The following is a 16593-nucleotide window of genomic DNA, read 5'->3' as shown; positions in this document are numbered from 1 at the left end:
TACTTTTTCTGCATAACTATGTTTGCACATTCACACCTGTGTTCTCTCAGGGGTAAAATACACAGAGAGAAGGAATTATGAACAATTTGTACAAAAATCAATCTGCGTTAATAAGCATTGTTGACAGGGCAGTGGTCGCCGTGTCCATTTGTCGGTACGCTGAAGGTAACCGAGGACACATCTGTAAGAGGGAATGATACTCGAGGAGAAGCAATAAAGCTGCTTAGGTTGACTAAAGGTTGTAATTATGTCAGACACAGGAAAGGAGTTGAAAGATCATCTTAATGTAACAGATAATGAGACGAAAAGAAGTTATAAGATAAAAATGAACAAAGATAAACGAAGGACAACGGACTGTATCCTAATTCAGGCGGTGGTGGGGGAATGAGACGGGGAAACGGTACACTAAACGAAGGAAGTGAGTTCTGTCGCTCGGGCAGCTGATCCTGCCCGCTCGGAGGCGCCGCGGCCGCTGTCCAGCGTCTGGCTGGAGCCCGCTGCGGCCGTCATACGAGACGGCCTACCTGCCCAGAAGAGGAAAACTCGGATGCCCCACCGAGGGGGTACGAAATCCTGTGCGCACCTCGGTGTCTAGGATGGGACTGCCGCCAGATCATCCGCGGGTGTGAACTGTGAAGATGAACAGATGCGCCGCGGCTATTTACTGGAGGCGGTGCTCCACCTGACACCGAGTGAGCGCAGGCGGCAACAGCTGCGCGTCTGGGAACTCGCTACTGTGGTGCTCCACCTGCATTGCTGACGCACGGACAGGAGTGGGTAAATGAGCAGCGGTCGGTGTTGAGAGTGCAAGTCAGTTTATTAGGAAAGTGGGCGGTACAGAGAGGGCGGAGGGCGGCGCGGCGCCCTACTGCGACTTGCGGAAGTGCGCGGCGAGCGGCCCGTCGTCCGGGTAGCCGGCCATCTCCTGCGGGATGACGGCCGACTCCTCGACGCCGGTGCACGGCCGGCACATGCACTCCAGCGGCGCCTTCGTCGACACCTGCGGGACAACAAGCGGGGGCGTCAGGCGCCGTCGTCACAGCTCACGTCGTGAGGGGGGGTGGGGGGCTCTGCGACTGCACGAGAGGGCAGTGTCGACACCTCCCGAAAGGGAGCTAATGACAGTGGCACGTAAAGTGCCCTCCGCCACACACCGTTGGGTGGCTTGCGCAGTATAAATGTAAATGTAAATGTAAATGACACCAGGTTTGACACCGGTCTTGCTACCAATACTGACGCCTAAAATTGCACCCACAACTCGGATATAGGAACAAAGATATGTGTACATAATATTTGGTATCGGATCAATATCTGAAATTGTGTCGATACCTTAGTAATGGAGAAAATGTAGGTTCTGATAACTGGTATTCCTATCACCTCTCACAGTAGTGTAAATACCTCAATAATATTTCAACAGAAGTGTCGGTAATCGTGCTGTATGTGATATCGACATCTAAAGGTCTCGATAATATCAGTAAAAGAATAGTGGTACCAGTGCAATATTTGCGATCAATATCAACACCTTAAATCGTAAAATACTTCAGTAATGTCATAAAAATACTGATATTTATGTTAGTCATTCATACCAATATTGTCTCAATGCCTAATTAAAACGAAACTAGGATTTCAATGGAATAGAATATTTTGTACTGACACAAACATGTTCAATCATATGATTCCTTGATATTGTCGGAAAACACATCAATACTATCTAAAACTGTAGGACACATTGATGAAACGGAAAAAGATATTGATACCGATGCAGTATATGACACCAACACCTGAAATTGTACAAAACGTCAAGAGTCTCACAAAAATTTCAATAGATACAATATTTGTTATTAATATTAACGTCTAAAATACTACTGCTACCTCGATCGTAATGGAAAGAAACATTGACACTGATACAATAGTACGTATAGAAACCAACCGCTAGAATTGTAATTCTTCAAGTTTTCCCTGTGAATACTGCTTTCCATCATCATTTGGAGAAACATCTGTGGCAGCAGTATAAAAGAAGCAGCCCTCAATGCTGCAGTTTTCAAACCGACAGTGGTCCGAAGTTAAATCGATGACAATTCATATTTTGGTCGCACAGTACGGATAAATTATTGACGAACAACTTAGCTCTTCTCTCGAAAATATCACATAGTAGGAAATGAATGATTGCCTACGGGTTTTGGACATATTAATTTGACCTAGGGTTGGTGGATTTTTAAACCATTGCGTGAACCACAATCCACTTGCAGGTGTCGAGCTACCACTATGCTATGCAGACTACAACTGTACGGAAAAGTTTAGATCGCGCAGCCGGTGCAATGTCGATGAAAAGTCTATGGCCTTTCTCCTGTAAATGAGAAATGTTTCTTCATAAATTGCCAGAATAACCGAGACGACAGTTGTTCTGAGGTCTGTGAAAGGTGTTATGCTTTTGCAAAAGCCAGGTGTTTATGAGATTCCTCGCGAGTGCGGTGAAAGTTGCACGCGACAGAGTACACGCACAGAGGCGGACGGCGGCTGGCACACGTGCAACAAGTGGAGGGCTGCACCGCGGCAGGCGTTGTCACACGAGCGATGTCGCCGCCTTACCAGTGACCGAGTATTGCGTACACTGTTGTAAATTAAATTATACTTTTGCCATACACCAGAGCAATAAAACTTTATAGGGTTGTTTGTGGTGTTAATTTCAGCCTCATACCGACAGCATTAAACACAGAATTCAGAGTTCGAATGTACACTGACGAGAAAAAAAAATAAATCGCGAAACCAAAAAGTAATTAGTGTAATGCGATTGTCGGAATACTTTTGTCTAGGTAATATTTAAGTGATTAAGGATGCAAAATCAGAGGTTAGTGTAAGTTTGAGACAAGTGATTGCAAATGTGTATGCTGTCACATTACCAACCCGTGTAAACGCCAGAATGTTGAATGCAGGCGTGCAGACGTGTGGACGTGTATGCATTGTGTCGTACAGGTGCCGGATCTCAGTTTGTGAGATGTATGTCTGTCGCACTCGGTCGGTCAATGCAGGTACGGTTAATGCTGGTTGTGGATGATGTTGGAGTTGTCGTCCGATGTCCCATTGTGCTCAATTGGAGACAATTCTGGCGATGGAACGGGCCGTGGCAACATGTCGACACGCTGTAAAGCATGTCGGGTACTACAGCGTTATGTGGGAGACACTGTCCGGTTGGAGAACAGCCCGTGGAATGCTGTTCACCAACGGCTGCACAACGGATTTGCAACCGTGGTGTGTGGCATAACAAGGAGAGCGCCCTGCTGCCCACGCCGTGACTCCGCTGGCCCTCGACCTGCCTCCACTGGCACCGGACGGAGCCAGCTTTTATCAGGAAATACGGCAGACCCATCCCTGAAGTCGCAAACGGCGGCGGTTTGGCGTCAGTGGAGTGCACCCTACAGGGCGTGTGTCTCGGAGCTGTCCTCGAATTAACCGATTTGTGAGAGTCGGTCGTGTCAGTGCGGTGCCGGCTGCTGCTGCAGATGCAGTGCGACGCCGCACGCGGTGGTCTTCCCCCTGGGTAGCGACGAGCGGCCGTCCAGGGCGCCGCCGCCTCACGACAGCAGCCTACGTTCCCGTGGCCACCGCTGCCGGCGCGGCGGTCGTGTACACTGCCTGCATTCCTGCCGAGCCACTCTGCACTGTGGCGCAAGGAACACCCGGCTCCCTGTACCCCTATTTACACGGCCTCGTCCGAACTCAGCGAGGCGCCGATAATGACCTCTTAGTCAAGTCACCTTCAGATGTGACAAACATCAACTCACCGCGTTCAGTCTCGACGACCGCTACAGCGTGCATTTCAAACAAACATGATTTGCATCCTCGCAATGGTTCTTGCCACCGCCACGAAATTTGAACAGACGTCACCCTGCGTATGAAGCAACATGCACAGCAACTTCGGTCTACGTTGCAGAACTGCTTCTCGGTGTTGCGTTCCTTTTTTCCCCTCATTGTATTCGGTAAACGTCAGTGAGGAAGTTTAACGATGTGTCTAGCCCTTCGAATTGTTTTCTGTAGATCCATTTATTTTACGTAATAATTTTGAGATTTACAGAAATTATGATTAAAAAAATGAAACTCATTATTTAATATTATTGTCTGAGTGAGAGAAGGACTAAATGTGGAATGTGTGTTGCCTGTCAGTCTTTCTGATTCCACGAGTAAGTAACTCAGCACGCAAGAGCTTGAGAATGTGCGTGGGTGTTGCATCTGACGGTCACAGGCATCGGGGAAATGGTGAATTATAAGAAGTCAATTTACGGTAGTTTTAAATTATGAAATGTACTTCAGTAGTTCAGGCATTTAAAGATGGAACTAATTTACTTTCATTTGTTTATCTCAAACATATTATTTAATAATTGTGTCTATAGTGTTTTGGAAATGTAATCGTTTGGAGAGAGAGTACGTGGAACGGTGTTGATATAACCTTGGCATTCAGCCAATCGGGAGTGAACGATCTTTGCGCACAGTAGGCTTGTGAGTGCGTCAGAGATGTGGAGTCGGAAGGATAAGTGCCGAGCTCTTGTGATCGGACATGTTGCCTTCAACTGTGCAAAAATGTACTAGTAATGAGTAATTGTACGATTTCAGGAGATTAAAACCACAAATGACGATTCGGCAAAATCGAGATGTGACTTTATTTCGAATAATTAAAATTCCGTGTGGCGTACTGTGTAATTTTAAACGAGAACTTATAGTTCGAAATGAACATTGCCAGACATTGTACGAGCGTTCTAACTATAGTAATCCGTGTGTCTGTTCAGTATCAAGTTAGGGTGAAAACCTTAAACTGGTTGCTAGAGGCTGAAAGTGTTGGACGTGCGGAAGTCGTAGGGCTCGACAGCGTATGTTTGTACATCGAAGTAATAACGTATCGGTCTTTTCGTTCAGTGACTGTTACTCTTTTGGTAGTTAGTCAGACATGAAAGTTGAAATCATTTTTGCTCCCTGTCGGCACGTATAGTGCAACTACGGTATTTTTCCTTACAGCTGACACATAGAGTCAAGAATCCACCGACAGGTGGGTGAACTTTATTGCACAGCGCAACAAACTGCGCTGTCACAGGACGGAGCATCGGACAGCTCAGCACACGTGCAGGGGCCGACGGAGTGGCCAAGAAGGCCGCGGGAGGGTGACTGGCAGAGGACGCGACCAGCCGGGACGAGCTTTCTCAGCTGCAGTTAAAGGACATTAGTCGTTTCACGTCCGTACTCTGTCTTATCTGCTTGGCGGGTCAACAGGTGAGTTATAATCATTGTCAATTTACTGGATCGTCATTTACTTCGATTTATTCTCACACACGAGTCGTGCTGCTGTGCTGACTCTCTTGTCACCGAGTCGCCTTCTAGTCGGCTGTACGGCTAAGAACTGACAGATTGGAAGATTAAATATTTCTGTCCCAGAGGCACAGGAGAAAGGTATTATCAAGGTGTCGATACCTTGATGGTAGTGGAACTCATATTGTTATTTGATATCGACATCTAAAGCTAGAGTCCGACAACATCTAGAGAGTATGAGAAAAAGGTTACGATACTGACACAATTGTCATACGAGTAGTGACACCAAAAATTGTGTCAGTACCTTTGGTAATAATGGAACAAGGGTGTTGATACCGATACGGTAGGCTATTTGATATTAACTTCATCATATTAACTTGTACGACACCTAAGTAATATCAGAAAAAATAGTACAATAATTCTAATTGATTGCAACACTTAAAATAGTACTGGTGTCTCACTCATATCAGAAAAAGATTAGCACTAATATAATATTTGATGTCAAAGCTATCACTGCTGTCTTACGTATTGTGTGTGGATAACACTGGAAAAAAGTATACATACTGAATGAGTGAATGTGAAATAATATTCGAAAAAAAAAGAGTCGGTACAAATACAATATTGGGTATTAGTGCAGCACCTAAAACTGAATCAATATCTCGATAATATGGGAATAAAAGTATCAGTACCTATAGCTTAGCAAGGTATTGATTACTATGTGTGTGTTTTTTGCTCGACAAAAAAGGATTAATTGAAATACATGGCAAAAGACAGAAATTGATGTTTCTTGCTGATACCAATTTGAATATGAAATGAAATAAATGGCTCTGAGCACTATGGGACTTAACATCTGTGGTCATCAGTCCCCTAGAACTTAGAACTACTTAAACCTAACTAACCTAAGGACATCAAACACATCCATGCCCGAGGCAGGATTCGAACCTGCGACCGTAGCAGTCCCGCGGTTCCGGACTGCGCGCCTAGAACCACTAGACCACCGCGGCCGGCTGAAATGAAATACCGCATAAACATTAAAGGACAAATATTCCAGAGACAAACTGAAATGGAGACTCAATATGTAGTGAAACCGAAAAACTGTACAAAACCAGTGTTCTACAGAACCAAGATTCTTTGCTTATTGCAGACAGCCACCTTCACCAATAACGTATCCGAGCATAGTTGCAGGCCCCACTCAGGCTTTGCACGGTGTCTGTTTCCACCTCTGATTTCGAAACAGAAGTGTCACAAGTTTTCACAGTGGGTACATGGGAAGAGGCTGTGCGGTGGCGGGCGAGTACTGGCGCCCTGGAAACACTCCTAAGTCGGGAGCTGGCGTGGCCGCACGGGCCGCTCCGCAAGCCGCGGGTTCTCTGCAACCGCGTGGAGCCCAACTGTGAGCTGGATGGGGAGGGCCAGCCCCAGCGCCTGGTCCAGGCCGGCCGCGTGGCTGGGGACTCCGTGTTCACGCTGTGTCGAGGAATGGGCTTTGTGCTGACGAAGGAGATTTGTATGCCGGGAGTGCCAAAGACGGCGGACTTTGTCAAACCATAATGGCAGATATTTCACAGTTAATGTAGAAATTAATAACAGCCAGAGGAATCATGGTACCTTAAAAAGAAACATGTACATCATCATTTGCACGACGATTCTGACGGTCTAATCCGATTTTCAATATCTTTGTTAGTTTAAAGTTTAGTATCTGGCTGTAAATTATACAAGTAACACCCAGAAACCAATTTCCAAGATCTAAACGGTTCATCCGATTTTGTCGATCGACATGTCTTTAGAAAGCTATTAGTGTAAACCTAAATTGGTACGAATTATACGCCTCCGTAACTTGAATAGTAGATGAGTTATTGGAGGTCAAAGTGGCGAATTACTCTTGATCGCGTCAGGACATAAGTACGCCACAGTTACACGGAGAAACGGTAGCAGCGTGCTTATAAATATATTTATTCGTCTATGTCTTTGTTTATATTCGATGTATACTAGTCATGAAGAAATTGGTCAAATTTTTACTGTGTTTTAGAAAGCACAGAGACATTAGACTATTGGCCTACTTTTGTTTCTGTTCCTTTGATATGTGTTTATTTGATTTGTTTATGTATTTAATAATGTGTGTTAGAGCGTGTTTATGGTGCAGCCGTAGGAATATTTATTTAATTTCAAGTATTTAAATGTAAATCCAGTATTTCGTATGTGTTTCAAGAAGTTTGTGAGTGTACGTTGACTTGGAGACGTGGAGGAAGCGCTCTGGCCAATCACAGCGCTCGTCACTACGGTAGGCGATTGCCGAGGTCAACGGGGAGTCTGTATGGAAGTGGGGGAGGAGCATCGGATGGCACAGGACACGGGGGAGTGCTGGACGGGAAGGCGCGACGGACGGTCGCGGGAAATACTTGGAGAATGACGAGCCAGTTTGCACGTGCTTGCGGGAGATAGAGATATTTCGTAGTGACGACTTGTGCACTTGTGAGATTTCCGTGGCTTCTGCAGTGAAGATGTAGTATGCGTTTGGAAGTGAATATCTCACGAGCTACGTTGTTGCTCATAACTAATTACGTGAAGTAGGAATCTACTGTTTCCTTGTTATTCGACTTGTGGTGGACCATCGAGACCAATAAGTGCTTTACAGTAATAAATGGCATTCTTAAAGGTACTTCTGCTATCGTACTCATCATTTAAAGTCGTTGAAATAGTACCTGCAGATCTTTCATTTATAAATTTCTATGTTACATTCAAAATTCGCAATTGTTGAGTGATAGGAACCTTCGACCATTCGATTCATGTTTGTATTCATATTGTATACTGTAGAGTCAGCAGTATTTGGCATGTAATGCGCCAACTGTGTATCCCAGCCCCTATACAACGAAACCAGCCAAAACTTTTAATGTTTCAACTCTGAGTCTGAGGGTACGTAGTTGAGGGCCACCATTAATTTTTTTGAAAGCCCACAAGCTCCGCTCGGGTGTGAAGACAGCTGAGGACGCCAGTTGTCTCGACTGTGGGAGACGGCCCCCGGCAACTCGATGGTCCGGCATTCCTGTCGTGACGCCCGACCACCACAAGTTATGTATGTGTACCACCTGCAAAACACGTGAACTTTTCCCCTTCTCGTTCCCCAGGAGGATTACAGTTCTACTGAATGTGCAAGATGGCCTTCCACTGGACTGGGATCGTGTTCGTGCCGTGTGCTCGCAATTGACCCCAGCACGAGAGATGAGACAAGTGGTATCTATCTTGCAGAACTTGGAAAATAGTGTCCTCCTCCTATTCCACTTCATCCTCAGCACCATCATTGTCGTCATCACCATTATCATAGGTTCGCTTTCTCCCTGGAGAGCCCACAGATTTCGGACGTGGAAGTTCCCTCCCTCCCTCTGCGCCGGACTGGGCCAGCGTTGCACAATCAGCTTCAGTGGCAGAGGAGACGCTGGTGGTGGCGCTCGAACCTTGCAGGACTTGAGAAATGTGCTGCCGCCGCCCTACCGGCTGCCCGGCGCGTCGGGCCGGCGCTGTGGTGCGTGGGGTCGGCGGGCAGCCGGGCAGCCGGGCAGCCGGGCTACGTACCTTGCGGAACTTGCGCTCGCCGGGCTTGGCCTTGGGGCAGAAGAGCGAGACGCCGGCCTCGCGCTCGCCGCTCTCCTGGCAGCACATGCACGACCGCTCCATCTGCCAGATCTTGGACCCCGACACCTGCGGGCACACGCGCCGGCCGTCAGCACCACACTCAGTCGGCGCACCTTAGAACAATCGTCGCGCTTTTATGCAATATTTCTCGATTTTAATCAGAACCACACCGAAGCACATTGACAATGGCACCACTTAATCGAGCGGAATTCTCGATTGGACTGACAATTTCGTAGTTGGAGGACACACGACTTTTTCTCAGATGGAGTTATCGAATGAGGTGGGGGCAACCTCACACTATCACGTAGGCTCAGCTTCAGGTACGGCAGGTGGCGGGATACTGGGGAAAAGCAATCACTCTACAAATAAGAACGCTTGCAAAACAGTCATACCGTCCTCGAATATTGTTCATTGCCCGTACTAAATAGAACTAACAGCTAATACTGTTTACAGATTTTTTTCGACCGACGAGAGAGAGCCGTGCAAATGCAGAAGGACACAAACTCGCAGCTGCTCGAAGACAGACACGAAATATACCTGAAAACCTACGCTGGCGTATATAACTTAAGGAGGAAAGTAACTTTTGCGTAATGAATCACTGCCGACTAGCGTAGCTCTACGAATGTGCCTGTGTGCAATATGTGTTCGCACTCTCGCAATATGAGGCTATGTGATGCACCCGGCAGCACTGCCAAACGTAATTGTGCCTTGGCGGCGGTATTCCTGATCGATTCTCGATCGCTGGGCCTCCGAGTGGTGTTTCTGTGTCGGTTGCGGGGCGCCTCCTGGGGCGGGTGGCGCCGCCTCTGCCCGGTGGCGCGTGCGCCGGCAGTCGAGTCTGGGCGCCAGCATTGCCTCCTGCGTCGGACGGTGGGTCCCTCCGCGCTGTCGCTGGCCGGGCCTGGCGTTACTCGCTGCTCCCCGGGTCGGTCGTCGCCCGACTACCAGCCTTCCTGCCCTGCCTGACTGCGCCTCGCTGAGGTCTGGGTCACCATACTCGTGCCGGATCATCTTTCTCGCGGCGATTTCCCTGGACCGCACCTCGGCAGGAGCTTGTGGCTGTTCTGCTCCCGGATATAGGTTACACGGGAGTACTTTTCCGTCCTCGGAAGTTTGGTGCTGTTTGTGTGTTTCAGCGTGCTATGGCTAAGAAGATTATCTTCATTGTTATGATTGTGTCTGAATCGTGGGCAAACTCCAGTGTTCGTGTTTCTCGGCATTCTGTGCGGTGATGTACCTTACTTAGTGTGTTTCTCTTGGCGTTTTATTGTGCCGTTGCAGAATTGTAAGGAAGGAAAAGGTTAAACAGAGTGCCCTTGGATCCTGTGGCCTGTAATTTCGCTTGTGCCAAATTCCGGGGTTTTGGGGGATAATTGATTAAATTATGTTTTGCAATTTATGGTATTCTGTGTGTTTGTCTGGGGTTTTTGCTGGCCTGTACCCGTACGATCTCCCGTTTCCTCGCCCGGGCTCGTATTTGAAATTTAAGGTAAGTTAATTTTGGTAGTTCCCGTCCTGTGGTTCGGTGGGCCCCGTGACGAACTGTTTTTTTTTTTTTTTTTTTTTTTTTTTCTACACCCTGCCTGTCCTATCTCCCTGTGCTCATCTGTGCCCGTGCGCTAGTGTGTAAGTGGGCGACGGTGATCGTTTCCTGACTTGTTTACCGTTTCTTGCCGACTTCCCTGCATAGACTGCCGAATCTGTAATTTGGTCTATGCCGTGTTATAGTTGCGTCAAGTTGGTTCGCACATTCACCTTGGTAATGACATCTGCGCACCTATGAGATTGAATAGTGTTTGAACTATTGTAAGCTGGCGGTTGTCGCCATGTGTGTTAAAATTTAACTTGTATTTGAGCTTTGGTGTAAATGTATTTCGTTGACTGAGTTAATTTTATCTTGCCTACTGCTGCGATGTCAGAAATGTTAAAATCTAGCCTTTGGCTCCTTGTGAGTTTTTATGTTGATAACTGATACAGCATTTTAGTGTAATTATTTATCTTTTACGTTTTGGGGAAATTTTATCTTGGCAAATCCTTGGGGTTAGACACAAGTTGCACAATTTATGATCTATGGAAATGTTGGGGTGGATTGCACTTTCTCCTTAGGCCTGTCATTTATTGTTTTACTAAAGGCATTAAGAGATATTTGTTCAAAGCTTTTTTTAAAAAAAATTTTAACTATCATAAAATTAATCTTACTTGTGAAGCCATATTTGTGGAGAGTTGTTATTTAAATTTCATTGTATACAGTTCACTCCAATAAAGCCATCCTGCTGAAGAAAAAAATTTGGTGCTACTATTTGTGTCCCCCTTGTTCCCCTACCACGGCTCAGTAATCGTTTGGGTGGTCGAGGTGTTACGGTGTGAGGAGCATAATGTTGCACGGCCGCACTCACCTCCGAGACTCTGAACACAGTGACCAGCAAGCGTGCCGTCATTCCGAGACTCTACTCCTTCGCCGTGTGGCTTTCTTCAGGGATGTCTTCTGCTCTGACTCGACTTTTACAGACGACAGCACGAGATCTCACTGAACAGCCCAGGAGTAAGAGTTCTGAGGAGGCAGAGGTATTCGACTGATAATGAGCTCGGCCCCACCGAGCACCTCCTGCGGCTGTGAGCCGCGCCGCACCTGTCGCGGGGCTCGCCTCGCGGTCACCCCGCGGTGGTCACACACTCTGACCAGAACCGAGTCCTACCCTGCCTAGTGTTCAGCCAATCATCACAACTCGCCTTGACCTCAGTGTACGAACTGTCTTCGAATACAAGTCTCCTTCCTGCTCGTTTCATTGCGCATTTCTTTCGGTTACCCTGTCTGCTGTACTGCACTGTACTACACTGTAGTAGCGCTTTCTATGTACGATCCAAGTTTCGCGGAGCTGCGTTGCTTAGCGGAGACACATTATGCGAAAGTGACTCTCGTCCGTAAGTTATGCACACCATTGTAGTGCCGGGAACTGGTATTACATGGGGAATGTAGGAGTACAGTACAACCCCCTGCATACTGCTCCCAGAGTGACCACACAGACTCCACCACACACGGAGACCTTTACACAATAATTCTTCCATCCCTCCAAACGTGAAAGGTTTCGGAAGGAGACCTACTATCTGGTACAATGGGAAGTACCCTTTGCCATGCACTTAACAGCTGTTTGCTCAGTATGGGTATACGTTGATGTAACGGTAGACTTAACAGTTCTGGATGATGTGTCTGTGCATAGAGTATTAAGTGAAAAAAAGTTTAGCCTTCTTTGGAATTTGTCACATGTGATCTGTATTCTTTGAGTACACTAACCCACCAAAGACCAACAATGGGCAGCATATTACGGAGATATAAAGCATAAAAAACTGGAGGTATCATCTACTTGTCAAAGCAGTATTGTCTCTTAGGCATGAACCATCAGGCGTTGCAAATGTGATTAATAAAAAGAAATAATTTAAAATCTGTAATAATTAGTCACTTAATTAATAATTTTTATATAGTAATAATCATCTGATAATTTAAAAATAATAAAAAGAAACCTTGGGTACGATTGTCCCCTGCCACTGTCGCCGCATTTGCACGTCAACAGGATGTGTCCCACACGCCTACATTTGTAGTTCGGAAAAAAAGTGTCAAAGCTGAAATTTATTATTTGTTTCCTATTAAAGAAGTAGATACTGTGAAGAATAAAGGAAGCTATGTGTAAAGCACAAAGCGGAATCTCTTTTCTTTTTAGTCTTTCATACCAGGAAGTGTTTGTCGAATTTTATGTGCTTAAATCACAGTAAGTAGCTTCGTCCGTATCCTCTATTAGGTGTCGTTGTCCGCCCCCGGTAGCTGAGTGGTCAGCGCGATAGAATCTCAATCCCAACGGCACGGGTTGGATTCCCGCCTGGGTCGGAGATTTTTCTCCGCTCAGGGACTGGGTGTTGTGTTGTCCTAATAATCATTTCAATGCCATCGACGCGCAAGTCGCCCAAGTGCCGTCAAATGGAAAGACTCGCACCCGGCGAACGGGCTACCCGACGGGAGGCCCTACTCACACGCCATTTATTTGTTTATTAGGTGTCGGTCAGGAAAATGAAGGCAATCGAGGAAATGTAGTTTTCATCGTGACGCAGTTTTGAAATACACAAAGACTAAACAAACAGACCTCCTCACATTCCACAGGTTTAGCAAAGATTACATTGAAGTCTAAGGTAACTGACTGAAACTACTAAGGATAAACACATGTAATGTACAGGATTATTCACAAGTACCTCCAGACGACTGTGGAAAACACGACGGTAAACAGGAAAACGACAGGTATCAGTGCACAGACCACCTCTCCAAATTTTTAACTCAAATTACAGGTGGTCGTTACGGGCATAGTTTGTGACACGGTAAATGTCAGTACGGAGGTCAGAATCTTGCGGTACGTGTTCCGACGCGTCAGTTCGATATAAGCGAACACATTAACTGTACCTCCTTGCAACTCTTTCAAATTACATGGCAGTGTACGCACGAGCGCACGGTCTTTGACGCGAGCTCGTAATAAGAAATCACACGGAGTCCCGGGGCTGGCTGCGGAGGAGCGGAGAGCCGCGCCCAGCGCGCGCGCCCTGCTGCCTGCAATGACACGCGCTCTGTGGGACGCGCTGGAAGGCGTCGGCTGTGTTCCACAGCCGCGTGCGGATTTTCTGTGTCCCGAACACGCGCTTTATGACGATTCGGACACACGAAACGTGGCTTCGTCACTGAAGCCCGCCATTGCTTCTCGCTGCAACAGCCGTCGCAGGTCCCTGCCAGAGTGAGAACAGCTGAGCGTCGCGACAGAACGGCACAAGTTGGCGAGGGACGCGCCAAACAGCCGACTGCGGCACCTGCCTGCCGACTGACTGCTCCGCACAGCGTCGGCAGCCGGTCCCGCGAAATGTGTTGCACCAGCTTGTCTGCTGGAGCTTTTACCTGATATTCCATGCGGAACTGCCGCTCGACACTAACGCATTTAGTGGATTCGAAGAAGCAAAACCCGCGCACCACTCCGTCACGCGCCACCTTTTGACGCGCCTCACGACTACTGTTGCACTCACCGAAACCTGCAGAGGTGCTCTGTCCACCTTTATGTCTCACTTTTCGATACGTTTTCAGCTTTTCCCAAAATTTGAAATTTGTCTCTACACAACACTGGGTAGTATAAAATAAATCATTGTAGCCTAGTGCCACTCGTAACGTAAAGTTCGTTCAATTGTAAACTAAATAAGAGTCCAGTTAAATAATGGCCCATTTGTCCACTGGTAAACGAGACTTACTCGTTTACTAACACTATACACTGTCGAGTCGGCCACTACAACCGGCACGTGCAGACAGCTTTCAGTTTTCCACGCTGTTCTGTAGCTCGTCACCGTGGCGATCAGTTAGCGAATACTAAATCGGCACAGCACTCTACAAGTTATTCGAACGGATTCCGGCCATTTATTATAATCCACCTCACTGTGTAAAATGTCAACTACCATTCTCATCGGTAAACTACGACCCGTGTCGAAACTTCCGTGCGGTAATCGACGAAAATTGTTAACAGATTTACCAAATCACTAATCACGACCACGTATAAGAGGCTCGGAGCGGTATCTGCCTCGTACCGTTCACTGCGAATCGTCGGTAGGGGGACGAGGGCAGTGCTACCCCACATTCCGTTGTTGCCAGATGTATCCGAGATGGCGGCTATGACGTCATCGAAGATGCTGGCGTGTAGACTTGGCAACAGCAATGATGACATCCGAGTTTGCGGCCGTGACGTCATTCCAGATGGTGGATTTTGGCGGGAAGTTCGAATTTTGGTGGGAACGAGGTCAATTGGGCTACCTCCACTAACCTAATTCCCCACTGTTTTTCTGGGGTAGGGGAGGGGAGGGAAGTTCAAATTCGAACAGCACAATGCACCACACCACGTTTATCTCCAATAACCTAAGAAAATAGAGTGAAAATATGTCACTTGCGCTACACGTACTAACCAAATCATCCAGCCGCCACCTCTTCCTAGCAACTGGCACCGAGTTTGGTGGTAAAGAAAGATCAATTTGCATATCTCTACTAAGCTAAGAAAATGGTGTGAAAGAAAGGACACTCGGACTACCTCCACTTACCTAAGTCATCCGACCACCACCGCATCCTACGAACTGGCACCAAGTTTGAATTTTGGCAGGAAGATAGCTCAATTCGCCTACCTCCACTACCCTAAGAAAATGGTGTGAAACAAAGAACACTTTGACTACCTCCACTAATCTAAGTCACCCAACCGCCGCCTCCTCCTAGGTATTCATAGGAGAAGGACTCGGCCTGTACTGGACTGGTGGAGAGAGGAAGGAGTGTACTTTATTTATTTTGGAACAATTTAATTAGGGATGGAGTATATTTATTATACTGATGCAAAACACATGCTCTGACATGCTTGGGGTCACGTCACACAGCCTAAAGACATGCGAACCAGTAAAAGACTCTGCAAACATCCTTGCTAATTGTCAACTGTCGAAATCATGCACCAGACTTTATTTAAACAATTTCAGCCACTACCACCATCCGGTGTGTTCGCCACGAGGTCCAGAGTCCAACTGACCTAGTGCACAGCACCACCACCAGAGTGTGCTATCATCCCTCTCATCTCTTCGACCGCTTTCTATCGCTGTTCTAATGGGACACCTCTGACTCGCTGATACCAATGTCACAGACCGTATTGTTCCACTGTTCGTGATGTGTGTCTGATGCCCATACTGATGTTACAGATCATGCTGTTCCACTGCTCGTGCCATGTGTGTGTACAGGACGTGAATACGGACATAACAGATTGTGCTATACAAAAATTGTTCCATCACTCCTAAATAATTCAGTACACTGATGTGCCGACACAAAATCAACTCATAAACTGTCCAAATAACACACAGAATGGCATACAGACCTGTTTGCAAAATAATCCAACAGACACACGCAAGCACCACCTGCAGCCCCCTATCCACTGTACCGCACTGGAGGGTACCAGTGAAGTAACACGACTGTCCGCTGCAAAGTCATGCACAGCTGCCCGCAGTCATGAGGCAGTGACTCCTATTCATACTCCGGACCTCAGAAATTCAAAATATGTGTTTAACTGGACACAGTTGTTGACACAACCGGGTGAGAGTGAACACTTCTTTTTTCGGGGCACACTCACCCCGGTTCTGGACCGTGCGCTCGTGTGTTTTTTTAACATTGAAGGTGTGTTCACACTATACCTGCTGTACGGGTCCAGTGGGAACACCATTCACCATTGTTTTCAGCAGAGGAGACTTTCAGCGCTAAAATTGTTTTCCACAGATCGCTAAATTTCACTCACAGTTAAACCCACAAAACCTGTCTACTGATCATCAAATACATACATACTAGACTCAGAAGAATATTGGAAGCCAGGAACATATTTACCAATCTAACTACACTTAAATATTATTATGATTACAGTCTGACACCGATCTATGTACTTGTAATTTCTGCTCTTGACACTTGTGGTTCGGGAACGAATATTCATATCTATAACGCATAACTTTCCACGTAAAAAATCTCTCTCATACCCTCGTGGTTATCTATGTGCTGAATCAATACATCCCACACTCATCTTCTCTAGTCTGGCTACAACATAAGCCACAGCAACTTAACAATACAATATATACACATTTTAT

The 16593-nt window shown here is 46.7% G+C and overlaps 1 protein-coding gene across 1 annotated transcript in view; it reads right to left on the bottom strand.

The window, feature by feature from the left end:
• Nucleotides 1-865: 865 nt before the first annotated feature.
• The window catches only part of LOC124798079 (bursicon-like), a 49125-nt gene continuing 33397 nt past the window's right edge, over nucleotides 866-16593 (bottom strand). The window contains exons 3-4 of the mRNA XM_047261318.1: nucleotides 8866-8991; nucleotides 866-1000 (exon numbers count right to left, since the gene is read on the bottom strand). Coding sequence (XP_047117274.1) covers nucleotides 866-1000; nucleotides 8866-8991 — 261 coding nt within the window. The remainder of the gene's footprint in view (nucleotides 1001-8865; nucleotides 8992-16593) is intronic.

The sequence above is a fragment of the Schistocerca piceifrons genome, chromosome 5, assembly GCF_021461385.2.
Source record: "Schistocerca piceifrons isolate TAMUIC-IGC-003096 chromosome 5, iqSchPice1.1, whole genome shotgun sequence".
Lineage (NCBI taxonomy): Eukaryota > Metazoa > Arthropoda > Insecta > Orthoptera > Acrididae > Schistocerca > Schistocerca piceifrons.
The sequence above is the reverse complement of the archived record's forward strand: the minus strand, read 5'-3'. Positions and strand labels throughout refer to the sequence as shown.